The following is a 26,896-nucleotide window of genomic DNA, read 5'->3' on the forward strand; positions in this document are numbered from 1 at the left end:
AAGATGTTTCCGGAGCACCAGATGTACGATATCTGCTTCCTTAGAGGTATTGATGACATTCACTTCTATATCTGTTTAAAAATAACAAGTTTACCTCTCCATTTATCTCAATTTATACCAATTATGTAATCATCAAACACATTTTTTGTGGTGGATATTTTGTTGTGTTGGTCTACCAGATGCAGTCTTGCTTGGCCTGTGTGAAGTATCCATGTTCCAGTTTCGCACTTTATTAAGGCACGACCTTGTGTAGAATCGTGTCGTTTTCTTTATGTCGTCGAAACATGTCGCAAAATATCTAGGGCTTTCGCCCCCCTCGACGATTCTCAATAGTTTGAAAAATTTTTAATGAAAAATAAATCTTAGACAATTCTTTTTAACATCATTAGACAAGAAGTAGATATGTCATTACCAGCTTCCTTTGATTTGACTCCAGAAGACGCCAAGTTATTGTTGGCTGCCAACGTCCACTTGGGATCCAAGAACGTTCAGGTAAGTAGACATTGATTGATGCAGATTTGAGGATACAAGATGTAAGGTTGCAACAGGGACATTAAGAAGAATTCGATGAACAACTTGATTTATAAGCGAAAGTTAAGAATGTATATTCAAATATAAGAGCATAGCTATCAGTGATTTGGAGGAAAATAGAGAGAGTAAACTCATCGATCGGCCACATAGAAGAGAAGTGAAATTATTAAATTGGCAGAGCAATTTGAAGGTATATTCAATACATTTGAAAGCTCCATTATGAAGAAACTTACATCCACTTTCCTGATGTCTCGGAGAGTTGTTATTTTCATTCCTATGTACATTTCAAATGCATCAGATTAATAAAATTGACAATACTAACATATTTAGGTTCATAACGCTCCATACGTCTACAAGACCAGACCAGACGGTGTTAACGTCATTAATATCGGAAAGACTTGGGAAAAGCTTGTTTTAGCTGCTAGAGTCATTGCTGCTGTCCCAAATGCTTCTGATGTTGCAGTTTGTTCTACTAGAACTTTCGGTCAAAGAGCCGTCTTGAAGTTTGCTGCTCACACTGGTGCTACCCCAATTGCTGGTAGATTCACTCCAGGTAACTTCACTAACTATATCACTCGTTCTTTCAAGGAACCAAGATTGGTCGTCGTCACTGACCCAAGAACAGATGCTCAAGCCATCAAGGAATCTTCTTACGTTAATATCCCAGTCATTGCCTTGACCGATATGGACTCTCCTTCTGAATATGTTGATGTCGCAATTCCATGTAATAACAAGGGTAAGCATTCAATCGGTTTGATCTGGTGGTTATTAGCTAGAGAAGTCTTGAGATTGAGAGGTATCATTCCTGACAGAACCACTGAATGGTCTGTCATGCCAGATTTGTACTTCTACAGAGATCCAGAAGAAATTGAACAAAACGCTGCTGAGGAAACAAAGACAGGCGAAGAAACCGAAGAAGTCCAAGTTAACGAAGCTGAAGCTGAGTGGAACGGTGAAACCGAAGAAGTCGACTGGGCTGAATCTGGTGCTACCCCAGCTGCTGAAGAAGCTGCTGCTTCAAACTGGTAGACAGACTATCTTAGGGAGTTATAGGGGGCTAGAATCATTAATCATTTACACCTTAAATAACAATGAAAAATTCCGTAATCGTTTCTAGTTTTATTTTTGTATTTATGTATCATAATCGCTAAACTTTTTGTAGCAACAAGGCTCCAGTTAGTTTTTATTGGTTGTGGTGTTTAGTATGACTATGTGACACGGTGTGAGAAGGCATGTTTACCCGGCTGGCTCTATGATATAGGAAGATTTTCTACATATCTTATTCTTTTTCTTTTTCTTTTTCTTCATCAATTTGATTACCAACGGATTGATACTGAAATCAAAAGTCCTAGTCATGTCCAGCGTCGTTTTTGAAACGGTCTAACATGGATTTGGTTCGTTCTGAATCAAATTCGGCGTCAGATAGCTGAAGTGGCGACCAAATTTCCAGAGATGCCTGCAACTTGACAACAGGCCCCTCGTTTAGCGTTTGTTTGAGGACAACTTGTTTCCGTGGACTATCCAATAGCAACATCCCGGTTTATCGTGTTCTAACTTAGTCAATAGCTTTTACACTTCATGCCCGGGAAATATCCATGTAGACCTTACAAATGCATTTAAAAGACTTCAAAATGCCGAAAAAGATCCCTTTTTTTTTGGTGTCACTGAATTGTAGAGTTTAAGAAACTATGATCATGTTCTCTTAGGCTTTATTCATCTTTCCTCTGCTGTTTAAAGAAGAGAGTCACCTTTGTTTTGTCGTTTCAAAATTCACTATAAGTCGTCTGAGAAGGACGCGGGTTACGTCCTTGTGGAATAAAAATTAAATGTAATAACGAGTAACAATTTATTCTTCTTACTGAATTGTAGTAATTCCTTCGAGAAAAGGTCTCATTTCAAGACGTTGCTATCAATTTTGACTAGAGATGAAAGTTCCAAGGAAGCTACAAGAGTTCATATACTCAGTTAGCACTAGCGATAAATATTCGGAATTCGATTCGAGGAAATCGTTCAATAGAGTAAACAAGGCAGATTCGGAACGCAACTTGTTATACTCACATCGAATGCTGTCGACAGGCGACTTTACAGGTGAAACAGACAGTAATGGCCACGAGTTGAATAATAATTTAGATGGCGTTCACGAAGTTAAGTTGGCATGGAGACACGTCAAGAACTGGGGCGACAGATATTGTCCCGACTTAATGAGCAGTTTGCAAGCAAAATGCACTAACGATGATTTGAGTGACTTTCAAAAGGATCTCAATATCCAACTTCCCAATTGTGTACATGATTTTTTTAGGCTAACGGACGGTCAATCAAATTACGGCTTTGACACTTTTCAAAATGGGTTAATATTTGGTTTAAAATTGATGTCCTTGGATGAAATAATGATCGAGACCAACAATTGGAGAAAAGTCTCGAAGTATTTGAATAATGACCTATGGAACCTCAAAAACTCAAGGGCCAATCAACTATCGAAAGTCTCATTGAGCCATTATAACAATCATGGCCTTTTGCACTTCAAAAACCATCAGTCTGACGATGGAAGCAATTCTAGCAATAGCGTTGATTTGGGGCGATCTTCGAGATCATCATCCGTATCTTCAAGCCAGTCATTCGTTACAACTACAAACGCGGCTCCAGCGACTGCTCATGGGAGTGAACATCCTATTCGTGGCACAAGCGGCAAGAATAATATTCCCAGACAACGAAGCATACCTCCAGGCACAATTAATGACATATTTTCACATCCCATGTGGATTCCATTAATCACAGACAGTGTGGGGAATTACATAGGGCTTGACCTAGCACCTCCGGAAGCCGGAAAATGGGGTCAGGTAATACTTTTTGGTAGGGATTTTGACGTAAAATACAAGATTGCTGATAATTGGGGTGACTTCTTGATAATGTTTGCAAATGATTTAGAGATCGGCAATTGGGATATCAAGTCATCGAAAAAGAATGGCGACGGTGACATCATGATCGGTAGTGATGGAGAATTAGTTTATATGGATAAAATCACTAAATTAGAAGCTCTGTATCTTGAAGTTTTGAAGAAGAGGTGCACAAAAAAATGGTTAGAATCGATTGCAAGTAAGTCAGAGCAACCTGAGGATATTAAACAATTGATAAAGCAACTCAACAAACCGTCCGACATCTCACAATTTGAAGGGGTCTCTTCTATTGATGAATATATAAAGAAGAATCTTGTGGACGTAAACAACATAGATTGACGGGAAAGCATAAGTATCAGGAAGCATGGCAACTTTGATAAAACAATAAGGTAAGGAAATCTAGTTCTATTGTTTGGATGACTACTCATTTTTTAATAATTTTTTTTTTCTCTGTAACTGTATAATTGTAAAATTTCACCAGATGATTCTTTGAATAACATTGGGTTCACTTGGCCAAGTAAATTCATAGTTAATAAAGATGCCCATAGTTATTATATTCACTGAACTTAACCAAAGGAATTCAAGTATATGTCTTCTATTATTGACTGGTTTGATGAAAATTCGGAAAAAAACTAATGGCACAATATAGTACCTGGGTTCAAACAATGGAGACGGAATCAATGTTAGACATGAAGCAATGAAATAACAGATTACTGGAATTTCCTTTAGTCTCTTAGACTTATATAGCATATGGCTGACTAACCAAACAGAAAAATGATATACTGGAATGCTTATCACATTGCTATACCTATGAGAAATAATTCTTTTGAAAATGTAGAATGTAAAATGCCTGTTATCTGCTAATAGAAATGGATGTATGATGGTAAATTTATCCACTATTAGCTTTATAAATGCGCCAGCAAAACAGTTCAAGACGAGATTTATAGTACTTGAAAAGCAAAAATTTGAATACGCTCTCAAAGTCTTTCTTGATATCCAGGTTGGCCAGGTAAAAAAAGTGACAAAAGTGAAGCAGTAAAATATCTGAACCAAATGTAAATTGATTTGATGATTTTCCTTATCTCCAAATGTAATACCTCCATTCAATTTTAGAAATATGACAAATGCCAAAAAATTTAACGAATACGGAAGACATATCTTCCAATTTTTCGGAAGAATCTTTAAGATCTTGAATGCTTTTTCAAAAACCTTCTGATCCGTAACTGTATGGTCAATAGCAACAGAAAACACAAATCCTAACCACGCAATATTAGTTTGCCGGAGCCAAAGACTTAAAAACCCAACAAAACCACTCAAACAGTATCTAAAAGTCGAGTGCAGCGAGTTTTGTAACACTACTACAAGTGAACCAACAACCAATATCGTGGACCAAACATCGGTATAGAATAGGTAAAAGAAAGTAAATAATAATGGCTGAGCCGCAATGTTAATGGGCCAGAAAAAGCTTAGACTGACTTTATTCAAGATCATGGGTAATACGATAGTACCACCGACCAAGTTAAGTGAACGCAACATATTATAATTACCACAGACATCATAATCGAAGAAGATACCCAAGAACTTCGAATAAAGAAATCCAAGTACGTACAACCCTGGAGGTGTCGTTATCTTATTATCCCATTCTTTAAATTTGTATTGACAATATTTTTGACACTGTCTCAAATGAAAAATTTCATCAATAACAGGGTCCCCCAATATTGCACTAATCTTCCAAAATAATAGCCAGCTGCCAGCAATGAAGACTACCGTCAGTATGTATTTGCTGGCATGGTGAAATATAATTTCATTGCTTGGGACAAGCAAAGGCATTTAAACTGTAGCAGAACAAATGATTTTTAAATATGGTTTATCTTTATGTTCTACTGAAATACTGCGACTCACAAAATCTCATTTTCACAAATAGGTTCCAATAAATAGTTGCAAAAACCTCTAAGTCTTAAGAAGTTTCCATTTCATTGAACAAGCACCCCATTGAATTTACTCTCTATTTGCTATTGAATTTATATATATTTGCTAAAAAGGTTTGACATATTGCATCAATTGCTAAGATTCTAAAAAAGTATCAATATTGCTAATAATTGAAGAAATTGCATTAAAGATATGTCTGCTGCCCAAAAAAGAGAGAAACTGTTCCTCATTTCACATCCCACGGGTGACAGATTTATTCCATCTTCGTCATCTGCCCTGGTTTATAAGTCTAATAACGATTACGATGCAAAAAGGAGAAATAATTGCACCCAATTATCATGCGACACTGAGATGGCGATACAGTTTAATCCTTTGTTTGTCGCAACTGGAAGGTTTACTTCACAAAGAGGGCAAAATGAAGCCTCACTAAATACAGATTCAATCATTGAACCTTTTCTGCCATCAAAAGAAGAAAGGAAAACACAAGACCCAATTGCAAATGCTCTCGGGTACAGAAATAAATCAAAGGTTTTCAACTATCAGTCTCCAACTAAAGATAAGGGTCGCTCACGAAGTGCCAGCAATAGCAGTAGTTTCAGTTCAAACAGCGACAGTAATAGTAGACTAATCGAAATTGCTGGGCCGTTGCTATCAAGTACATCCTCGAAAGAAGTTATGAAGTACCTTGCCCAAGATAAGGAGCCTAAAGATGTCAGTACTAACAAAAATAGTAAGCCACCAAGACTCATAGTTGCAAATAGCATTTTACAAGCTCCGGGACTAAGAAATGATTTTTATTCTAACTTAGTAAGCTGGTCTAAGAAAACTAATAAAATCGCAGTTGGTCTTGGTGCCCATGTTTACTCTTGGGGCATTGATAATGATGTCGAAGCCATTGAGTATAATTACTATGATATTGTCACTGCAGTAGCTCACTCTAATGATAAGTTTTTGGTTATTGCAACATCACATGGCAGAATTTTATTGGTTGATCATCTTGAGAATCAATTGCTAGCCTCGTATACTAATGAGAATAAGTGCGTATATTGTTTTGCTTGGTTCACACCTTCTCGCTTCTTTTTAGCCGGTGATGAGTTCGGAGATATTTCCATCTTTGAAATAGTTATCGATGAGATAGGAGCTAGTCTTACTCTTCGCTCAAGCTTTAAGTGTCATGAGCAACAAGTATGCGGTAAGTATGAGATAATGAAATTTAGTTTCTATGCTAAAATGGCATAGTAATGAATAATACTAACATATAGGCATTGCATTGAATAATGACTATTCGCAGGTTGCGGTTGGCAGTAATGATAATTGCTGCTCTATATGGGACATCAGCGACATTGATGCTCCATCCTTGCGATTCGTTTTACCTCATACTGCTGCTGTCAAAGCTATTTCCTTCTGTCCTTGGACAAAGTCACTTTTGGCAACTGGCGGTGGAAGCAGAGATCGTCATATCAGGTTTTGGCATACAAAAAGTGGCACTTTGCTAAGTACCCATAACACGAATTGCCAAGTAACGTCACTTGTGTGGTCGAGGTTTAAAAAACAACTTGTAGCAACCTTTGGATTCGGAGATGGTCGCGAGCGCTGTCTCATTAAGGTATTTTCCTATCCTCTGATGTGCCCTGTCATTGAAGTTCCAGCTGGACCTAATCTCAGGGTTCTAAGTTCCACATTAAGTCCAGATGGGTGCTCTATATGTGTCGCTACAAATGATTCAACTGTCAGAATATATCGTCTCTGGGATAATACTCTCGAGCTTGTTTCATCTCCCCAAACATGTGAGAGGGGGATCTATGGAAGTTCTTTAATTGAGCTTCATGAGGACATAGAAGCAAGAGGGGATACTATCAGATAATTAACTAAGAACCTCAGCTGACAAGAACCAGATCAATTCACTCAGATCTCAGATCTGGTCTCGCCAATATCATATGATCCTCTTTTCAAGTAAACTCATGACCAGGTACTACGGCTTGGATTACTTATGCTTAAGCTAGTCATAATATAAGCAGTAAAATATTTATAATAGTAACTGATAAACACTTAGTAACCTATCTTGTAACGGAAGTGGCTGCTAAAGGACGTTGGTCCCAGACCAATAACCTGCATATACATTCACCTTCTCTTGGCCCCTCCTAATAAGGAGATGATCGCTTAGCTTTATTATATTTCTTAGGCTACATACTTTGACATCAAAGTGATATTGTGAAACTAGTAAAATGTCAGCAGCTTTGATAAACCGTTCTTTAACAACAATCAAAACTGAGTTGGAGTTTCTTCGAGATTCTGAAGTGATTACGGAGGAGTTATACAATGGTTTAGAGAGGAGTCTTCCAGCTAAATATCAGAAAGACATGGCACCATGGGGGATAGATAAACTAGGTTCTGCAGGAGTAAAAGTTTCGGAGGCTCCTGTTAATCATGATGCTACTGATAAGCTAAGCGAGGACTTGAATAAAACAAGCTTGGCAAGCCAGCCCTCATCAGCATCGCCACCTAGATTATCCCCAGAAGTGTCAAGCTCGAAGGCTCCCGAGCCACTAGGATATTGTAAGGCTCTTTACGATTACCAAGCTCAAGAGTCTGGTGATTTGAACTTGCATAAGGACGAGAAGGTGGCTATCTTAGAGCATTTGTCCGAAGATTGGTGGAAGGGTTATAAAAAAGGAGAAGGTCGGGACAGAGCTGGTGTTTTTCCTTCAAACTACGTGACGGTGGTATCTCAACAAGAATTCGAATTTGACCGGCAGTCTCCAGCGTTGCCTAAAAATGAAAAGGCAAGTTATGAATTAAATCAACAACAGTTTACACAGCCTCCTCCACAATATTACGATCAACAGGCTTTAGGTCCACAACAGTTGCAACCGCAGTCATCTTACGGAGGATATGCCCAGTATCCTCCTCCATCGGCTAACTATTCACCTAACCCAATGCAAGCTCAACAATCTGCAGAAGGTCAGCTGCCTCTGCCACATCCTCATTTGAGAAAATTCGGTGGAAAGCTAGGAAATGCTGCGATATTCGGAGCTGGCGCAACAATCGGTAGCGATATCGTTAACTCAATCTTTTAATGACTACTTTGTATGAATTGTTTTACTTTATATATCATATTTCTTAAAGTGGGTTCTATTTACAAAAAAGACGCAGCTCATTTTTCAAAATTTACGTCCATCAGTAACAGTATTCAACAACAATGTATCATTATCCAATAAGATCCTGTTCGGTGAGTTTGCTAATATTGCGGCAATCTCTCTGGCAGTATCTAACCTCTTCAATTCAACATAATCCCTAGATTTCTTTATCGCTTCACCAACTAATTCTGCAGATTTTGCTTCACCTGCGGCTTTGACCACCAACTGCTGCTTTTCTTGAATTGCTTTATCAACAACAAAAGCTGCTCTTTGAGCATCTTGTTGAGCAATTTGTTTGGCCTCCACCGCAGCACTAAATTCAGGAGAAAATGTCATGAATGTTAAAGAAACATCATCCAAGGCGATATTGAACTTGCTTGCACGACGGATCAAATTTTCTTTCACTAATCTGCTAACTTTCTCTCTCTGTGTTATCAATTGGGATGCATTGAATTGAGCTACAACCGACTTCAACACTTCGTTAACAATAGATGGTAACACTTTCTCATCATAGTCAACTCCTAAAGTACGATATATATTTGGTAATTGGAAAACATCCGGTTTGAATAAAACTCTGCATGTGATGTTGACCATTTGTAAATCTTTGGTGCCTGTCAAAGATGCAACATTTCTTGGTTTTGCCCTAACATCATATACTATTGGCCTTTGAAACCAGGGAATCACAAAATGAGTACCTTCAGGGTATATACGAGGTTGAACTCCATTAATTCTGGAATAAACTATAGCTCTTTGACCACCATCAACGTTGAATAATGCATTCTGAGCAAGAATAGTGACACCACCCAAAAGTAACAAGCCACCAATTCCTGTAAGAGCACGAACAGGTGGTTTTCCACCAGATCCACCAGGACCTCTTGCTTGTGCTGCCCTACGCCTCAATTCATTAGATAAATTCCTCCAGTTTTGTTCACTCATGCTGATTACTGCTGAAGTGTAACTATTTCCTTCTACTACAAGTGACTAAAATCTTTCCTCAGTCGCCTTCTAATATGTCGCAAATACAAAATAAGACGACATAAAAAGCGACATTTTATTTCACTTATTTTTAAGATAGAGATAGAGACAGAGGGAGTATTTAGTATTAATATCATGAAGGTACCCCTTCGTAGTCATTGTCTTTGTAGTATTCATTAATGACCTTTTTCCAATGCCTTTTCCGGTTTGATTGGATGGGGTTTTTTCTAATAAATCTTTCAAGGAATATAAGAAATAAAAGCACCACCGAAACGACAAAACCTGGAGCAATTAACCTAACAAGCTTAAGCTTACTCACAGTCTTCTGATATGGGCACTCCATATACGGCCCACCTGTAACAAAGCATCCAGGAACAGTAATATCATTCATATCGACCCAAATAGGACGCGAAATGTTCATCCGTATCATAGTGTTTCTCAATGAAAGGCTTTCTACACTCAGCAGTGGTACTCCTAGACTATAACCCTCCAGGCATGAATTGAATGCTTCAAAATACTGAAGTTTCTTTGTTTCTATGCGCCAATTGTTTGGCTCGTTATATTTTTGACATGCATACGAATGGCTGTCGTAGCAATTTTTGACTTCGAACCCATCTTTAGTCATAGCGACACACCTAAAGGCAGCACGATTACCAGTATTTTCATCATTCACACCAGAGGATTCCATATGAGTCGGCTCATTTGCAGCCCATGACCAGAAAGAAAGAGGAAGAAAGTGATTGACAATTCTGCCCAAAGAGGTCGAATCTTTATGCTCGTATACGTCGGTATATTTTGAAGCATTTAATATCGGAGAATAACCACATGCAACATAATCTTGAATAGACTTGTTAGTAAATGGGTATCTATCGTCATCAGATACAAACCTGAAATGAGTATTCAAATATAAATTATTATAATAGTCAATATGGTTTTCATTGTTGTGAAAATTCGCCAAAACATTTTGACAGTCATCCCAAAGAGTTCTATTGAATGTAGTCTGAGGAAGAGGCTCAAAATACCTCTCCGAGGAAAAAAAAGTATTATTATCAAGTGTGGTGAAGTTGTAAGTTGCTGAAGAATTAACCAAATTATTAGAATTGATTCCAACAAATATTCTTTGATACTCGAAGAAAAGGAAGTGTTGCAATGACGGAAACATGATCGATGATTGATTGAAAAACGATAACAGAGTATTATATCGTTCCTGAAAACTTTTCAAATTATTAGCTGTGAATGTGAGCGATCCAAAGGTCAGAAAGTCTTGTGATAAAGTAGAATTCCCTAGTTGCGAAGAAATTGAAGTTGGCAACGTGTAGCCCTCTTTTAAAGAGATCACGGAAGAACTATTGACCTTTGCTTTAATATCTTCTTTGTAATGGATCGAATGCAAGTTTAAGAGTATTTGAATTAAATTAAGATCCAAATTGAGATTTGAAGCTGATAAGTAGCTATTAATGGTTCCCACTAAGTTGTTGAAGGTAAATGTAGGCTGGCAAGTATAAGTCTTACCTTCCCAAGTGAGTTTGTGTTTTTCATTTAGATGCTGCGTTTGATTCTTAGGTAATGGGGCCGGACAAAGTTGCCAAACTCCAATAAACTCATTCCAATATATATCGACAACTAATGTTTGTACACCAACATTCAACAAGGTCTCAATATCACTTAGAGTATCATTTATGTAGCCTTTCTTATCAAATAGTTGACTACTTAAAGATACACCGAGAGTAGTCAACTGATCTATGGGTATGTTTTTTGATGTATCTCTCTGTCCTCTCACAGCAACGGACTCTTGAAATGATAACCACGGCCAATTACTCAAATCACAAACGCAGAAATTTAGACATGTTAGGAGGACAAATATGTACCTTCCTATTGCTTTTATCATATCCTTGACATACTTTATCTGAAAGTTTTTAATTAAAGACAAAACTCTTTATATTTGATAACTTTGTTTAATTGCACTAGGAGCAGCCAAAAAGTACTCGAAGCACAAATGCAGGAAATATAAACAACAAAAACAAAAATTGGTTCTACTGTTAAGAAGGGACCACCGTGTAGAAGCACATTGTAACGAGTATGAGGGACTATGATTGAATATACTGACAATATCTTGAAAGAGATCATTAAGACCTTAAACCTTAAACAAAAGGAGGCAGTTCTTGCACCCGCCTCCGGAAGATTGCAAATCATTGCTGGTCCTGGAACTGGCAAGACTAAGGTTATAACATCAAGGGTGGCATACTTGTTGCTCCATGAGAAGATTCTTCCACAGAATATAATAGTAACCACTTTTACGAGGAAGGCTGCTAAAGAAATGCTTGAACGGCTTCAGACTATGCTTGATGGTAGCGGAATTGAAATTGGTAAGATTTTAATAGGGACGTTTCATAGCGTCTGTTATAGAATTATCAAGAAGTATGGAAATAAGATAGGAGTATCCAAGTTCAATGTTGCAAACGAGAAAGATAGCTTGAAGCTTTTGCAAGAAACTTTGACGAATTTGACTTCGATAGACTTAAAATATATCGCCAGCCTTGGCCCCTCGAGTGAGCTTTTCAAGACGAGCACGGACGAGAAAAAGACAAATGGATATGACATTAAAAAGATAAAAAGACAGATTTCTAGATTGAAGTCCTCTGCCATCTCGGCTGAAGCTTATTCAAATTCCAACAAAAGTAACTCCTTCTTGTCATTTATATACGAGAGGTACCAGAAAAAGATCCAAAGTGACTTTTTGCTAGATTATGATGACTGCTTACTATATTGTTATGAACTACTTCAAAAGTTTCCCGTTTTAAACTTTGTCCAGCATGTCTTCGTTGATGAATTTCAGGATACAAATGAGATACAGCTCTTGCTTTTATATCAGTTTGCAAAGGGCCATCCCACTAATATTCAACTACAAAATAATCTAACCGTAGTTGGTGATCCAGATCAAAGCATATACGCCTTTAGAGATGCTCAATCGATTAACTTTGAAAAAATGAGACATAGATACCATAGCAGTATAGGTGGCTGCAACATAATCACTCTAGATGAAAACTACAGGTCGACAAAAGACATACTCAGTTTTTCAGAATCAGTCATGACACAACAAAATAATAGACTTTCCAAGGCATTAAGATCCCAAATGAATATTACGATTCGTCCTGTTTATAATAATCTTTCTTCCCCTGAGGAAGAAGCTAAATGGATTATATATCAAATCGAACACTTAATGGCCTTACCAAATTCTGCATTCAGTTATAATGATATTTCAATATTGGTGCGCTCATCATATCAAACACGAAATATCGAAAATGAGCTTGTAAAATCGAGAATTCCTTATGAGGTGGTAAAAGGAAAGGCATTTTGGGATAGAAAAGAAGTAGTTGCAATTTTGAATTATCTTAGGGTCATAGCCAACGATAACGATAGACTTGCAATTTTAGGTACGATAAATTTTCCAAAGAGAGGAATCGGTGAAAAGACGATAGCGGTAATTGAAAGAGCTCTAGAATTAAAATTATTGGAATCGAATCACAACCAGTCATTATTTCAAACACTAAAATCTGTTGTTAATGATGGAGAAGCAAAGTTATCTAAGAAGAGCTTGGAGGCATTACAAAAGTTTATTAATTTTATCGAAAAAGCAAAAGATATGCTAAGAAGCTTTGAAAGCAAATATTCATCTTGTATGTTTTCATCGAAAGCGAAGATCAGTTTGAACGAGCTATTCGAGTTTGTTTACTCCAAGTCGGGTATTCAAAGTGAATTTCAGAGTGACCCAAATTATGAATTGAATATAAGAGAGGTTGGAAAACAGTTAAGCGATTTCCAACCAACTGATGATGATATACCTATTTATCTCGGAGGAGACATTACTGAAAGAGATGTAGATGAGAGGAACTTTCTTTTAAGATTTGTTCAATCAATTGGCTTGTCAGATATTGACTCCTCAAGTCAGAATCTGTTTTCAAATGGGGCTGAAAGTAAAGGAAAAATGAGCCTTTCAACCATCCATGGTTCGAAAGGGCTAGAATGGCCAGTTGTATTTGTGCCAGGCCTATGCGAGAATTTACTTCCAGCTAAATTTGCCCTTGAATCGGACGACATGAATGCATTGGATGAAGAACGTCGTTGCTTTTATGTTGCGACAACCAGAGCACGATCACTTTTGTATATTTCATCATACACTGAAAGCTCCTCTGAAGGGAAATGGGGAAGACAACCAATTGAGCAGGTTCTGAGATTTATTTCTTCTATGGTAGACTCGGGTGTCTTTTCTCACAGTCAAGAAGCATTTAAAGATTGGAATCAATTTTGCGAGCTTTATGAGCTCATTGCAAAAAAAATGCCAGTGAAGAACGACTTTGATCTTTCTAGCTTTTATTCCTGCTATAGTAAAAGATTAAGTCTGTTTCTTAGAGGATCAGGCTTGCTTATCAAAGAATTTTCTTCTAGTCCCGAGGGTTTTGTTTCCGCAAGCTCGCAGTTAAATCGAAAGAGGTCATCTTCAGACTTTAGAACAAACACTTTAGAACCATTGGTAAAGATCTCTAAATTTAAAGACGACGTCAAACGTCACCTTCACTACGCAAACAAAGCAATACCTTCAAATGGGCCAACCAGGGCACCTTCAATCACTGATATCAAGATAAAAACGCCAAAGAATAACAAAGCACCACCTTATATTCCCACTAGAAAGGTTCCATCGCGATATTTGAATAAAAGAAAGACTTGATTAAAGTGGGAGACCTTAAGTCTTGGCATGTTTCTTACGTAATGTCAGGTATTTGTTCGTCTCCTTTTGGTTTCTCCTTTTGATGAAATTCTTGGAGCTCGAATAGGTTGCGAAAATTTAATTCAAAATTAAATCTGTTAATTAATATACTTGATTAGGAACAAACATAAACAAAAGATTTTAGACATCAGTAAGAGGTAAGATGAAGTAGTAATAATACTTGCATGAATATGATTATGTCAACTGAAATTTTTAGATATGATCTATACCAGAAGGGTATTGCATATTCCGTTCTGAGAGCAATCAGAGCGATTTAATAAATTATTATATAGATATAATATATATATATATATATATGTGTAATGCTGAGAGAGAATTTGACGCTAAAGTTTGTAAGAGATAGGGTCTGAATAATTTAAGTGTGGAGATTAAATATGCTTCATGGAGTTGCAAAGCATGATTCGATTAGGAGGGTGAGCAAAACAACTATTACATCTAATAATAGAGCGAAGGAAAAGATTTTTAGACCAAAAAACAACGTTTTCAGGGCCCTAATAGGCTCTCCAACTGATAAGATGATGTCTCCTATCCTGAAAAAGCTCATAGCAGTTAAAAAATTCGACAAGAAGAATCAAAAAGTCAAAAATAAGCTTTTAGAATTAGAGAGTTTGAACAGTTATTCTTAGGCGAATTTGATGAAAAAACAATTGTACATGCTTACATGATGAATTAATAGAATAGACATCGCTTTTATTGAAAGTTCTTTTATTTATTTTCGGATTCGATCTAGCTTTTTATTATGGTGAAGCTCCAAGGGAATGACAAGTGGACAGTTTTATCATCATCAATGAATTTCGTAATGGCAGAGTAATTTCCTCTTGCCAACATCCCTGATGGTGCCTCTACTTCCCCGAAAGCCTTTTCATAGTAAGGCTTGTCCTTGGTATTGGGTGCGTAAGAACCTAACGGTTCTTCAACCTTGTCAACCCGAATTCCAGATTTTTTAATGGAATGTAAATACTTCAAGCCAGTTATGATCTCATGCTGAACACGGAACTTTATGTTTAATTGATAAACAGATTTTTCCTTTATATTAAATTTGATTTCCTTTCCAGTAATAGTATTACCGTAAGAATCCTCTAAATTGATGACAATTGGCAGCAATTCAGGCTGGTCGGGAAATTTAAGAGACATCTCAACAATCACTACTTTTCTCTTGTCACCTGGCTTGACAGGGTACGCGTTTTCGTCAGTAGTCAATCCCAAAGACGCCTTCCACTTCGCCAAACTTTCATCTTCCGCGTCGAGCTTAGTGTATTCTTGAATAGTCTTCTTCTCACCAACAGTGTAGCCTTCTACGCTCTCAGGTACTAAGTCCTGATCATTGTTGTTTGCTGGCATCGTTCTAAGATGAGGTATGTAGCTAAGTGTGTGGTATTTGTATCGTTAAAACATTTTAGTACTCGTCTCGACTAGCTAGCCTATTGTAGATCTGGTTAATATGACACGACCGTCCCCCTCCCCCACCATATTTCCATATTATTGAATTGTCTTAAGAATGACATAGTCGGGACACAATATTAAGCTTTTCAATGTGTATTACTCTTTGACCTATCCTCTGAGCCAAGTACAACTTTTTTGGACTTGATTGTATCGTGGTCTCGTTTTAATTGAAAAAGATGTGCTGAATATTTTCTATAAATAGAGAGAACAACTAATCTATAAGTATATCAGGACCAAAGCGCTTTGGAGTTGTCTCAATGTGTATGCGGTGCTTTTGGATGCCTTTGGTATTTTCTATGCTTCGATTTGGAATTCTGGTCTTCTGGTAAAATGATAAATGGATTATTTAGTAACTTTCTTTCGATCCCCTTGTCATAAACAGGAGCAGGGTACTCGTAGTAAGGTAACGGTGGCATGTAAGTAGGTATTGGGTATATAGGTGGACCATAAAATGGCGCTTGGGTATTTAACATCGGCTGCAAAGAAGGGGTTACTTGCGGAAAAGCTGGAGGCATTCCGAAGGGTTGCATACCAGGAGGGACAACTGGTGACATTGAAGGATAAACATTGTGAATCATTGGGTGCGGCATGCCCAGCATTTGAATCAGTGGCATATGAGATTGAACTTCTTCGACCGAGTTTCCTTGATCGTCGCTGGATTCATCTGGCTCACTTTCATTTGTCATCTTGAAAACTTCCTCACGTATTTTCATATATATTGCCTCCTTAGAAGCTCGCTCTGACTCAATCTTTGTTGAGACCATAGTGGGATCACTTTCAACAACTGGGCTTGTACTTGCACTAGTTTCAGAGATTTGAAGCGACCCTTGACCACTAGTGCTGCTTGAATGAGTCCGAGAAGTATTATTAGCATCATGACGATCATCTGACAAGTCTGCAGCCTTCTTTCGTAACATACGTGGTTTCACACGTCCTCGTATTTGATCCGAGAGCTTTCTGCCACTCTCGAAACTCTTTAGTACCATATTGTAATCGACCTTCTTAATGGGACTTGCTATGATTTCGTTTGATTTATTATTCCAATGTTGCAAATGATAGTATTGACATAGCTGATGAGATAGTAGTCTGTAATAGCTATTTATCAAGTACGTTGCTTCAATTGTAAACAGGATATCTCTACTGCCACTGTTTATTTGGTGCCTAATAAATTTGATCAATTCTTTTTCCAAAAACAATAGATACTCTCTCTCTCGATTTTTCGACAAAGCTACTTGGATGGACTCTGGAATATCTATCCCACAATCGTTGGTTTCTCCAACAGTCATCGACTCAGATTTTTTATTTATATTAGCAAGTAATCGACCGATTTTCTTCAGTTTAACGAGTGAAAAATCATCAAATATTGAACTTTCCACTAGTGAGATAAGTGGATATATACAGAAAACTTCAAATATAAAAAAGATATACATTCTTAGAAAGATCTTGTATCATATTTATTTACAATATTTGTAAAGAGATTGATTAAATCAAGATATCAATGGAAGATGAGTGACTCTAACGACGTATGTATATGTTACAGTAAATGAATCAGAGAGGTGATTACGGTGGCGAAAGAATAATACTAACAGGTTATAGATCAGAGCTAAAAGATTAGCTAAATTAGCTGCATTGAATAAGAGCCAAGAAGGAGGTAGACCGAGGGAATCGGGGTCTAAATCTGATTCTCTTAATTCTTTAGTGACCAAAAGGGAATCAGATCACGATCACCCCGAGCCAAAGGCTGACGAGAAAGTAGAACCAAAGAAGAAGAAAAAACTGGAAGTAGAAGAACAAAAGAAGTCACAACTAGAAACAGAGGCATCAACCCCTCGTGTACTGGAGGAAAAGAATAGTAGACCGCTAAAGGTACATAAATCAGAGCAAGAGGAAATTTCAGACTGGATAAAAAGCGAAATAGAGTACATTTTTATGGCCTCATTAAATAAAAAGTTGGGTATGCTTCACTTGAAATCACTTGTTTCTGAGGGCGAGAACGACAAAATTACCCTTTCAGCGGACTCGTTAGAGTCCATTTTCATGGAAATACTAACTGATCTTGGAGTTCCCTTTGGATATAAATCATCAATCGAATTTTTGTACTCAGTCTACCAAAATGCTTTCAAATCCAAAAGGACGCTCTCAAAAAAGGCACCATTTTACGAGTCTAAGATAAAGGTCTTAAATAATATCATTAACTTATCCTGTTCCTATGGTTTGATCTGTCTTGAAGTTGAAGACATGTTCATCAATAATAATATTAAATCTGCATTGGATGCACTCTTCACTAAGGATGAAATGATTCAATTTTTAGTAGATATTGTTAAACAAGCGATAGAACAGGAAACGCTTTTGGAATGTTTGAATATCATTATTCCTTCGTTAAGTGCTAAACTCTACCGGGTAAATTTAAATGATCGAATGTATTCTAATTATCTCACAGTTCTAGAATCGTTAGTAAACATAAAACAGGTAGCCGCATGTTTTTCGAAAGTGAATGGGTTCCAACCCCCAGATATTAAAAACTGTTTAGACTTTGAACACAAAACTTTATTGGGTTCTTGGTTAAGATTATCGCCAATGTTGGAGGATGTTTCAGTATATTATTTTACCGAAAATGTAACTGATTTTTCAAAAGTTCAATTGAATTCGACTTACGAAAGCCTTCAAAATGAGTTCAAAGTTGTCCTTGACAGATTGTTTTTCATTACTGATAGACTCATTAGAGGTTCCCTGGAGACAAGGAAAGACGTCTTGAAATGGTTTGCAGACTTGATAAACTTGAGTCATTTGAGGAGAGGTAGTCTTGCAGAATTAAAAAAATTACCATCAGATGGCATAATGTTTAATATATCAGTAATATTAATCAGATTGAGTCTGCCTTTTTTAGAATTTCCCACGTACTCTAAGATTGACAAGATTGACATTAATTTTTTTGGAAAGAGCAAATTGCTAGCAATCGAAGAAGAATCACGCATAAATGCTTCCATTCAAGAATCTAATGAATATTATCAAGGTTTCCAGAGTGACTCCGTAAATTTCATATCTGATTGTTACTTCATAGCATTGTCCTATTTGCATTATGGTATTGGTGGAATATATATTCATTATGATAGGTTAAAACAACAAATCAAACAATACAATGAAAGAATTCAGATGATCGAGGCAAATAGAGCCCCCGCTGGTAGTAATCCAATGATGCTACAGTTCTTGAAAGCCCAGTTGCCAACTTTGAAGAAAGGATTAAACCAAATACAGGCATTCAAGCATTCAGTCCAAGCAATTTTTAGTTTCAGAGATTTACAGCTAGATATCTTCGATTTTATAATTGGATCGACGTCCTTCTTTACCAGGTTAATTGACCCAAACCATTTGTTCCCAAAAGAGAGTATCGAAATTCCTCTTTATCAAATTAAAAGGGTATCTGAGTTAGACGATCCTGATCTTTTAAAAACCAAATCCCCGGAGCCTTGGAAGTTTTATCCCGAGTATATCTTGGAGGGTATTATTAATTATTGTAAATTTGCTGTGAACTTCAGAGGATCACCGTTAGTACAAAATCTCGAAAAGTTACTGCTGTTTGTTGAATTTGCAGTTATTGTTTTGAGATGTCCTGAACTTATAGGTAATCCGCATATGAAGTCCAACTTGGTTGAAATTTTATTTGTTGGCTCGTTACCAATGAGTGACGGGAGTCCAGGGTTCATGTCTCCTATATTCAATACTAACAAATTGGTAATTGACAATATTTTATATTCCTTATTGAATATTTATGTTGTTCTCGAAAAGACAGGAGCCTCGTCTCAATTCTATGACAAGTTTAATAGCAGATATTACATCTCGATGATATTGGAGGAAATTTGGAAGAATGAAGTGTATAGGGACCAATTGACTAATTTCTCCAAGAATAATGTTGATTTTTTCGTTAGATTTATTGCAAGGATGCTTAATGATACAACATACTTGTTAGATGAGACTTTTAATGAACTTAACTCTATTCATGATTACCAACAAGAGTTACGCAAAAGAAAAGATACGGAGTCTGAAAATGAGGAGTTTGGAACCACAGAAGAACTTTCTAATAATTTAAGTTCTTCGGAACGCAAAGCAAAGTCATATATGGGTTTAACTAACAAAACCATGGAATTATTCAAATTATTCACTAAAGAAGTGCCACAAGGATTTATACTACCTGAAATTGTCGATAGGTTATCCAGTATGCTTGATTACAATCTCTCAGTTTTAGTCGGACCAAAATGTTCAAACTTGAAAGTCGAATCTCCAGAAAAATACGATTTTGATCCCAAGAGAACATTGGCAGACTTATGTGAAATATTTTGTAATTTGGCTGGTGAAGATAAGTTTATTATATCAACTGCAAGGGATGGAAGATCATTCAATTTGGCTTACTTTAAGAAGGCAGAAAGGATTTTACTCACTAAAGCAACTGTAAATCCTATTGTAGTGAAGAAGATGGTTACCTTTGCTGAAAAAGCAGAGGCACAGCGATTGTCCGATGAAGGCGAAGAGCTTGAGCTAGGTGAAATTCCTGATGAATTTTTAGACCCTTTGATGTTTTCTCTTATGGAGGATCCAGTTATTCTTCCCGGTTCAAAAATTAGTATAGACAGATCTACAATCAAGGCACATCTATTGAGTGATGCTACTGATCCCTTCAATAGAATGCCTTTAAAGTTGGACGACGTGATCGACGATCATGAACTTAAACGGAAAATCGAGGATTTCAAAAAAGAAAAGAGAGCTCAAGCTCAAAACAGAGATGTTGAAATGACTGATGCATGATATTTTCCTTTAAATATCAATATCCTTTTTAAATCTACTATGATAGACTCCAAGACTTTCTAGTGGCTTTATATTCGCTAAATAATTGAAATATAAAACTTAGATATACATTTAGTTTTGTTCTTGTATTAAGAAATTAGAGATACCCCAAATTAAGATGAAGAAATGACAATACTTAAGCCTTAATGGCGTATTTTCTTTGAGGGAAAGCGATTTTTTGCTTTCTTGCCTTTTCAGTGATTTGCTTCTTCTCGAATTTGGACAAGTGTCTTCTGATAGCTCTGGTCTTCTTCAACCTCAAGTCTTTTGGTTGATATTTCTTACCAGCATAGAAAGCTTTAACAGCTTCTCTTTGGTTCAAGTTAATAACAGTTAAAACTCTAGCAATGTTCTTTCTGACAGTGTGAATTCTTGGTAAGGATGGTTTTTGCAATTTTTGAACCTTCAAGTTGGCCAATTCTTGCTTCAATTCAACCAATTGTTGTTCCAATTGATCCTTAGACTTGGTACGTAATTCAAAAGTCTTAACGCCAGCCTAAAAGTTGTTAGTAATACGTTTATAAATTTGTAAGCCACCAATGACATATCCAGCTAGGTGTGGTTTCAAGTACTGGTGCTCTGTTGCAGCTTCCTTATTTCAACCGTCATATTGCCTTAAGTACAGACTATAGTATTCGGTATTAAAACTTGTCAGTATGGGTATATCAGATTATCTTTCTTTATCCACAGTCTTCCAAATATGTTGGTATCTTCATTCATATGCTTGGTTTCTCATTTTCGTGATACATCCTGACTATTTTCTCCTTATGTTTATCCATTTCATCTAGCTCTTCTTTCGTCACACTTGGCTATATAGTTCTCAGTTACATACCATTTCTCCTAAATAACTGCTCTATTATCTTTGATGTATAGAAATTAGAATCAAATCGATAAGTTCAACTATAGTTGTGTGATGAAAAATTCTTCCCGACCCAAGCCCAAAGAGAAGAGTGAGAAAATTAACTTTGTGTAATGTTTAAGATGAGTGATTATCACGTGAAATATGAAGAGGGATGGGCCCTCGTATGCTTTTACGCATTCAAAAAAGAACATGTAATGAGCTTCATTGCATTATCAATCGGACCTCACCTCGTAGACGTAGAGACAATAGAAAAAGTATTTAGTATTAAGATCTTGTTGAAGTGAAAGAAACAAGAGATAAAGAAGTTAGAGAATAAGTGTAGAATTTAAGTTTAAAACCATTTCAGAAGTCGAAGTTAGCTGTACGGACTAAAACTTCCAGTACGCTTGAACCATCTATTATTTGAGAAGAATCTAGTCTTTAAAGGGAGGTTTGAACTCTAGTCCATAACTGGGTAACATCAAAACCATGACTTCTTTTTTTTTGTCTATATCGGCCAAGATATATTCTACAGGATTCTTGAGGCATGAAGAATTAATGGAAGACTAATCTATACATTCAATGACGATAAATAGAAACAATATACCAGAACTATGGATAATGGCCCAATTAGTCTTTTTAGCTTTCTAGTAACAATGAATTAAAAAGGATTCTAGGGGCTAACAACTGTAGTTGTAAATTAACTCATAACAAATATTTAGGACCCATACAGGTGCACTGCAAGGTCAGCCTTCAATTTTATGCAAGCTGTCCTTGTTATTGGCACTGCTTATGAAGAGTTCTTCAAGTTAGTAGACAACCATTCCAAACCCTCGTACAATCCATCACCAGTAGTGGCACATGTACTTTGGATGTACCATGGTCTTTGACGGATAGAGTGCAATCCTAACTTTTCGGTTATTTCAGCGGCGTTCATAGCATTTGGTAAATCTTGCTTGTTGGCGAAAACCAATAACAAGGCGTCTCTTAATTCATCTTCGTTCAACATTTGTTGCAACTCTTCTCTGGCTTCCGCAATACGATCTCTATCGTTGGAATCAACGACAAAAATGATACCCTGGGTGTTCTGGAAATAGTACCTCCATAATGGTCTAATTTTATCTTGTCCACCGACATCCCAAACAGTGAATGAAATATTCTTGTATTCAACTGTCTCAACATTGAAACCGATAGTAGGGATCGTAGTAACTATTTCACCTAACTTTAACTTGTACAAAATAGTAGTTTTACCTGCGGCATCTAAACCAACCATCAAAATTCTCATCTCTTTGTTACCAAAGAGGTTACTGAACAATTTAGAAAATGATAATCCCATTTTTAATAATAAGTCCCTTTAACCAAAAATGCTCTTTTACTTTCCTCGCTTCGATCGCTTTTAATTCGTTTGTCAATTAACTAATCAGCAAATGAGATAGTCAATTAATTAGTCAAAATCAATCTATATTAATTAATCAATACCTAGCAATCAATCAAACTAATCAGCAGCGCTTAAATGTTTACTACCTCCTCTTTAGATGATTATCTTCCGACTTTCACTAATGTGTATCAAAAGAACAGTGTTGATTTGAATTATTCTCGTCGGAAAGCCTTCGACGGCTGAGACTTTCAACACGTAATCGCGTTTTAGGAGACAAATGGCGGGTAACCTCGAGTTGCAAAACTTCACCTCAACAGCTACAGTTTATGTAGAGAAGATAGGTGGAAGAGTGATAGAGACAAAAAGAGCATAGAACTAGTCTGGTATTCAGGATATAGGCAGCGTCCCGTATGGCTACTGTAATAGGCCTATAGTTAAATCATTATGTCTTGTGCTTAGATGGGGCACGAGGAAAAAGATTCTAAAGTGAGTAAGCCTAAATGTAGAAAAAAAAAATTGCAGCTATGTAATAATGAACATGTAAAGGATGCACTTTGTGTATTATGATATATAGCTATCTCTAGCAAAGAAATTAAATTACTTTCCGACATTAACCTTGCAATTAGAAAATTTTTGTAGGGCTCTTACAAAGACAGCATAGTTGACATCTCTGTTTTCGGGCTCCCAATATATCTCAGTCAATCTGATTTGCCATGGTGGGTAGTCCTGAAGATCTAAAGATGGGCCAAAGTAGATCAAGAGATCTGGTTCAGGGCCCACTAACTCAGTTAGCTCATCATTGACTAAGTTCACAGTTATGTCTTTCACAGACAACTCCTTAGAAACCGCAAGCTCGCACATTATCTTGGTCAATTCAACTATAGTTGGCTTTCCATCAATTCTAGAGAGAAGCGATATCTCTAAGTCAACATTCTCGGGCTTAACAATGTTTACATCATTAGAAGGATTCGTGCTGTAAATGATCGAATTTGAATGCGGAACCCTTATTGAGAAAATCGGTACAGAATCTGTTCCAAAATACACGGATAAGTTCTTTTTGATATAGCGGATCAATTCTGGTAAGTGCCGGCCTACGATTCCAGTATACTCGTATACGCCCAAGTTAGGGATCCCAGCACCTAATGACCACGCTGCAAGCTCACTTATGTTACTGATAAGGCCATCAACGCCGCCATTTTCTTCATCATCATCCTTTAAATCCAAAATGCAAGACACTCTCCGTGGTATCTTTGTCAACTTGTTGACATCTTCTCTAATCAATTGCGGAGATTTGTTCGGATAATACGCCAATGTCAAAAACTTCAACACGATTCTTCTATAAGTGCACTGTAAATTCTTGTAAATGGATATAAAAAAAAATAGCGCCAGAAGAATGGCGTGATTCACATAAAACACAAACACCATCACCATCGTCGCCGGTAATGACAGAGCTCCTGCTGAATTCTTAGGATTTGATTTGCTATCCATGAATCCGTGAACTATTTTGGTTGTGGTCTGATATAAGTTCTCTGTTCTTACTGTGCTCGGTGGATGCTGTAAAGTAGCTTTTTCCTCTTCAGGTTGTAGGCTTGCAACGTTAGAAGGGTCCTGCCCATCTTGGCGCTGTCTAAGTTGGGCACTTGCTTTATTGATCGTCATATTAGTCTCCAAAGACTGGTTTGTTCGCTTAGATAGTTGTCGTCAAAATTATAGTGTTGCTGTTTACGATACTTGGATTGTCATACTAAATGCTGTAAATTAATGAAATGATTATGTACAGGCCGCGATGGTCTAACCAAGAAGAAGAAGGGCTCTAACTCTAGGATACTTAGAGTTACAAAACGTGTAGAGAGTGTCACTATAGATGGTCAACTTAATAAAGGGTTCAAAAAATTGCATGGATACCTATGTTGAATGAATTGGTGCAATTTTCTACATTTATCGGGTTTTTGCGTGTTCTCACCCCACAGTGAAAAGTCGATCTTAACTCGGAGAATTAAAGTTTTGACAATTAGGTTTTATCAAGTTAGAGTGCAACGAATACCACATTCAGATAGAGAAGGCAGATCAAGCTTAGGTTGGGTTTCGAACTAAGGAGGTTATTATTAGAAGAAACAAGCTAGAACATCATCTAGTAGGGTAAAAAGTTATTAAAAGTGGGGCTAAATAAGAATATGAGAAGATGTGGACATATTTAGAAAATCTATTGTACGATCCAAATTTGAAGAAGCGGCAACAGTCGTCATCATCTATGGCATATGTCGTGGGAATGGTAGCGGCAATGGGAGGATTTTTGTATGGATACGATACTGGGTTGATTAATGATATTTTAGAAATGAGGTTCGTGACAGACTATTTTCCCTCCAACGGCTATAGCTTTAATACCCATGAACGTGCACTTTTGACTGCGGTTTTGTCCATGGGAACATTCTGCGGAGCTCTCGTCGCACCTCTCATATCAGATACGTATGGACGTAAGTTTTCTATCATTCTTTCCAGTGCCATAATATTCAACATAGGCAATATAATACAGATTGCAGCCAATACCGTAGCATTGTTATGCGTTGGTCGAGCGGTATCTGGATTATCTGTTGGTATATTATCAGCTATAGTACCATTGTACCAAGCTGAAGCTTCTCCAAAGTGGGTGAGAGGGTCAGTCGTGTTTACGTACCAGTGGGCAATAACCTGGGGATTTTTGATTGCAAGTGCAGTTTGCCAGGGGACCCGTAAGATGAATAATTCAGCATCTTATAGAGTTCCCGTAGGCCTACAATTCCTATGGGTACTTATTTTAAGCGTAACAATGCTTTTTCTACCAGAATCTCCTAGATTCCATGTTCAAAAAAATAACATCGAAAAGGCATTAAAATGCCTTTCAAAGTTGAGAAGAGTTCCCACAGATGATCCAGACTTGATTGAAGAACTAGTAGAAATTAAAGCTAATTATGACTATGAACTATCGTTCGGTAACACTACAATATTAGATTGCTTTAGAAGTGGAGGAGGAAGGCATAAACAAGGGTTGCGAATGGCAACTGGAATAGGAATAATGACACTTCAGCAGTGTACTGGTATAAATTTTATATTCTATTATGGTGTCAGGTTTTTTTCCAGTACTGGAGTCAACCACTACTACATGATGTCGTTTGTGACTTATGCGGTGAATGTTTTATTCACAATACCAGGATTAATGTTAATTGATGTGGTTGGAAGGCGAAAATTGTTCTTGGTTGGTTCTGTGGGTATGTTTATTAGCGATCTCGTTATTGCAATCCTAGGAGTTTCCATTAATGACGTAGAGGTCAGCTCAATAACAAGCGTCTCTTTTTCTTGTGTCTTTATTGCGTTCTTCGCTGCCACCTGGGGTGGAAGTGCATGGGCATTGGTATCAGATATTTATGGTATAAGTATAAGACAGAAAGCAATTTCAATAACTGCTGCAACTAACTGGTTAGTCAACTTTATCTTTGCATACATAACACCATACTTGATAGACACAGGAAAAGGTACTGTTGCTCTAGGAAACAAGATTTTTTTCATCTGGGGAGGGTGTAACTTCATTGGGATACTTTTCAGTTATTTTATGGTTTATGAAACGAAGGGATTAATGTTAGAAGAGATTGATTTTATGTACGTTACTTGCAAAACTGCCCCTTCATCGACAAAGTTTAAGTCGCAAAAGATTGACTACTCAAAATTAGACCATGGAAATGTGAGACCATTTGAAACGAATCGCGATGAAGTGGAGCTCGCAAATTTATCTCGATCAGTTTCTTCTGTTGATGATTATCAACAATACTTAAACAGAATGAGGGATGATACATCAATATCATCCTTTTCTAAACCGAGTTACAGAAATAATAGCCAGAGCAACAATAATAACAGTAGTAAGAATAATTACAACAACGGTCACAATAATCAAGGAGCTAATTATGGCATCAGTCAAAGTAAAGACTTAGGCACTTTGATAAATGGCTTTGGAACAACTGTGATCGCAACCCCCTTCTTCAATCAGGGTCCCGAAGACAGCGACACAGACTACGAAACGGACACAGAAAGCGTTCCGGGAAATATTCACACAACTCATGGAGAATCATAGACAATGCCCATAAAAATTAAGTGCAAACTGTTGGTGTGTTC

At 37.1% G+C, this 26,896-nt stretch overlaps 16 protein-coding genes across 16 annotated transcripts; 7 read left to right on the plus strand and 9 right to left on the minus strand.

Annotated features, from left to right (window-relative positions):
• Nucleotides 1-1,879: 1,879 nt before the first annotated feature.
• Nucleotides 1,880-2,065, minus strand: PRCAT00005363001 (uncharacterized protein; the record flags this gene model as incomplete). Its single annotated transcript, XM_062955431.1, has 1 exon — nucleotides 1,880-2,065. One exon carries the CDS (start codon nucleotides 2,063-2,065, stop codon nucleotides 1,880-1,882), a length of 186 nt encoding a protein of 61 aa, XP_062812035.1.
• A 391-nt stretch (nucleotides 2,066-2,456) lies between these two features.
• SMI1B (Smi1bp) lies at nucleotides 2,457-3,764 on the plus strand (the record flags this gene model as incomplete). Its single annotated transcript, XM_062955433.1, has 1 exon — nucleotides 2,457-3,764. The coding sequence occupies one exon, from the start codon at nucleotides 2,457-2,459 to the stop codon at nucleotides 3,762-3,764; it is 1,308 nt and encodes a 435-aa protein (XP_062812036.1).
• A 135-nt stretch (nucleotides 3,765-3,899) lies between these two features.
• On the minus strand, nucleotides 3,900-5,255 carry DIE2 (dolichyl-P-Glc:Glc(2)Man(9)GlcNAc(2)-PP-dolichol alpha-1,2- glucosyltransferase; the record flags this gene model as incomplete). Its single annotated transcript, XM_062955434.1, has 1 exon — nucleotides 3,900-5,255. One exon carries the CDS (start codon nucleotides 5,253-5,255, stop codon nucleotides 3,900-3,902), a length of 1,356 nt encoding a protein of 451 aa, XP_062812037.1.
• Nucleotides 5,256-5,546: 291 nt separating this feature from the next.
• PRCAT00005366001 (uncharacterized protein) lies at nucleotides 5,547-7,218 on the plus strand (the record flags this gene model as incomplete). Its single annotated transcript, XM_062955435.1, has 2 exons — nucleotides 5,547-6,546; nucleotides 6,617-7,218. 2 exons carry the CDS (start codon nucleotides 5,547-5,549, stop codon nucleotides 7,216-7,218), a joined length of 1,602 nt encoding a protein of 533 aa, XP_062812038.1.
• A 361-nt stretch (nucleotides 7,219-7,579) lies between these two features.
• Nucleotides 7,580-8,431, plus strand: PIN3 (Pin3p; the record flags this gene model as incomplete). The annotated part of the gene is made up of 1 exon (XM_062955436.1): nucleotides 7,580-8,431. One exon carries the CDS (start codon nucleotides 7,580-7,582, stop codon nucleotides 8,429-8,431), a length of 852 nt encoding a protein of 283 aa, XP_062812039.1.
• Nucleotides 8,432-8,515: 84 nt separating this feature from the next.
• PHB2 (prohibitin subunit) lies at nucleotides 8,516-9,427 on the minus strand (the record flags this gene model as incomplete). The annotated part of the gene is made up of 1 exon (XM_062955437.1): nucleotides 8,516-9,427. One exon carries the CDS (start codon nucleotides 9,425-9,427, stop codon nucleotides 8,516-8,518), a length of 912 nt encoding a protein of 303 aa, XP_062812040.1.
• Nucleotides 9,428-9,599: 172 nt separating this feature from the next.
• PRCAT00005369001 (uncharacterized protein) lies at nucleotides 9,600-11,354 on the minus strand (the record flags this gene model as incomplete). Its single annotated transcript, XM_062955438.1, has 1 exon — nucleotides 9,600-11,354. The coding sequence occupies one exon, from the start codon at nucleotides 11,352-11,354 to the stop codon at nucleotides 9,600-9,602; it is 1,755 nt and encodes a 584-aa protein (XP_062812041.1).
• A 201-nt stretch (nucleotides 11,355-11,555) lies between these two features.
• Nucleotides 11,556-14,192, plus strand: PRCAT00005370001 (DNA helicase; the record flags this gene model as incomplete). The annotated part of the gene is made up of 1 exon (XM_062955439.1): nucleotides 11,556-14,192. One exon carries the CDS (start codon nucleotides 11,556-11,558, stop codon nucleotides 14,190-14,192), a length of 2,637 nt encoding a protein of 878 aa, XP_062812042.1.
• Nucleotides 14,193-14,626: 434 nt separating this feature from the next.
• PRCAT00005371001 (uncharacterized protein) lies at nucleotides 14,627-14,878 on the plus strand (the record flags this gene model as incomplete). Its single annotated transcript, XM_062955440.1, has 1 exon — nucleotides 14,627-14,878. One exon carries the CDS (start codon nucleotides 14,627-14,629, stop codon nucleotides 14,876-14,878), a length of 252 nt encoding a protein of 83 aa, XP_062812043.1.
• A 100-nt stretch (nucleotides 14,879-14,978) lies between these two features.
• RDI1 (Rdi1p) lies at nucleotides 14,979-15,593 on the minus strand (the record flags this gene model as incomplete). Its single annotated transcript, XM_062955441.1, has 1 exon — nucleotides 14,979-15,593. One exon carries the CDS (start codon nucleotides 15,591-15,593, stop codon nucleotides 14,979-14,981), a length of 615 nt encoding a protein of 204 aa, XP_062812044.1.
• Nucleotides 15,594-15,949: 356 nt separating this feature from the next.
• On the minus strand, nucleotides 15,950-16,981 carry FGR44 (Fgr44p; the record flags this gene model as incomplete). The annotated part of the gene is made up of 1 exon (XM_062955442.1): nucleotides 15,950-16,981. The coding sequence occupies one exon, from the start codon at nucleotides 16,979-16,981 to the stop codon at nucleotides 15,950-15,952; it is 1,032 nt and encodes a 343-aa protein (XP_062812045.1).
• Nucleotides 16,982-17,200: 219 nt separating this feature from the next.
• PRCAT00005374001 (ubiquitin-ubiquitin ligase) lies at nucleotides 17,201-20,495 on the plus strand (the record flags this gene model as incomplete). Its single annotated transcript, XM_062955444.1, has 2 exons — nucleotides 17,201-17,218; nucleotides 17,292-20,495. 2 exons carry the CDS (start codon nucleotides 17,201-17,203, stop codon nucleotides 20,493-20,495), a joined length of 3,222 nt encoding a protein of 1,073 aa, XP_062812046.1.
• Nucleotides 20,496-20,670: 175 nt separating this feature from the next.
• Nucleotides 20,671-21,313, minus strand: RPL35 (60S ribosomal protein uL29; the record flags this gene model as incomplete). Its single annotated transcript, XM_062955445.1, has 2 exons — nucleotides 20,671-21,030; nucleotides 21,290-21,313. 2 exons carry the CDS (start codon nucleotides 21,311-21,313, stop codon nucleotides 20,671-20,673), a joined length of 384 nt encoding a protein of 127 aa, XP_062812047.1.
• An 852-nt stretch (nucleotides 21,314-22,165) lies between these two features.
• Nucleotides 22,166-22,711, minus strand: ARF2 (Arf family GTPase; the record flags this gene model as incomplete). Its single annotated transcript, XM_062955446.1, has 1 exon — nucleotides 22,166-22,711. The coding sequence occupies one exon, from the start codon at nucleotides 22,709-22,711 to the stop codon at nucleotides 22,166-22,168; it is 546 nt and encodes a 181-aa protein (XP_062812048.1).
• Nucleotides 22,712-23,350: 639 nt separating this feature from the next.
• PRCAT00005377001 (ditrans,polycis-polyprenyl diphosphate synthase) lies at nucleotides 23,351-24,412 on the minus strand (the record flags this gene model as incomplete). The annotated part of the gene is made up of 1 exon (XM_062955447.1): nucleotides 23,351-24,412. The coding sequence occupies one exon, from the start codon at nucleotides 24,410-24,412 to the stop codon at nucleotides 23,351-23,353; it is 1,062 nt and encodes a 353-aa protein (XP_062812049.1).
• Nucleotides 24,413-24,935: 523 nt separating this feature from the next.
• HGT4 (glucose sensor) lies at nucleotides 24,936-26,855 on the plus strand (the record flags this gene model as incomplete). The annotated part of the gene is made up of 1 exon (XM_062955448.1): nucleotides 24,936-26,855. The coding sequence occupies one exon, from the start codon at nucleotides 24,936-24,938 to the stop codon at nucleotides 26,853-26,855; it is 1,920 nt and encodes a 639-aa protein (XP_062812050.1).
• Nucleotides 26,856-26,896: the final 41 nt, after the last annotated feature.

The sequence above is a fragment of the Priceomyces carsonii genome, assembly GCF_900007245.1.
Source record: "Priceomyces carsonii strain CBS4050 genome assembly, scaffold: Debaryomyces_carsonii_scaffold_6, whole genome shotgun sequence".
NCBI lineage: Eukaryota > Fungi > Ascomycota > Pichiomycetes > Serinales > Debaryomycetaceae > Priceomyces > Priceomyces carsonii.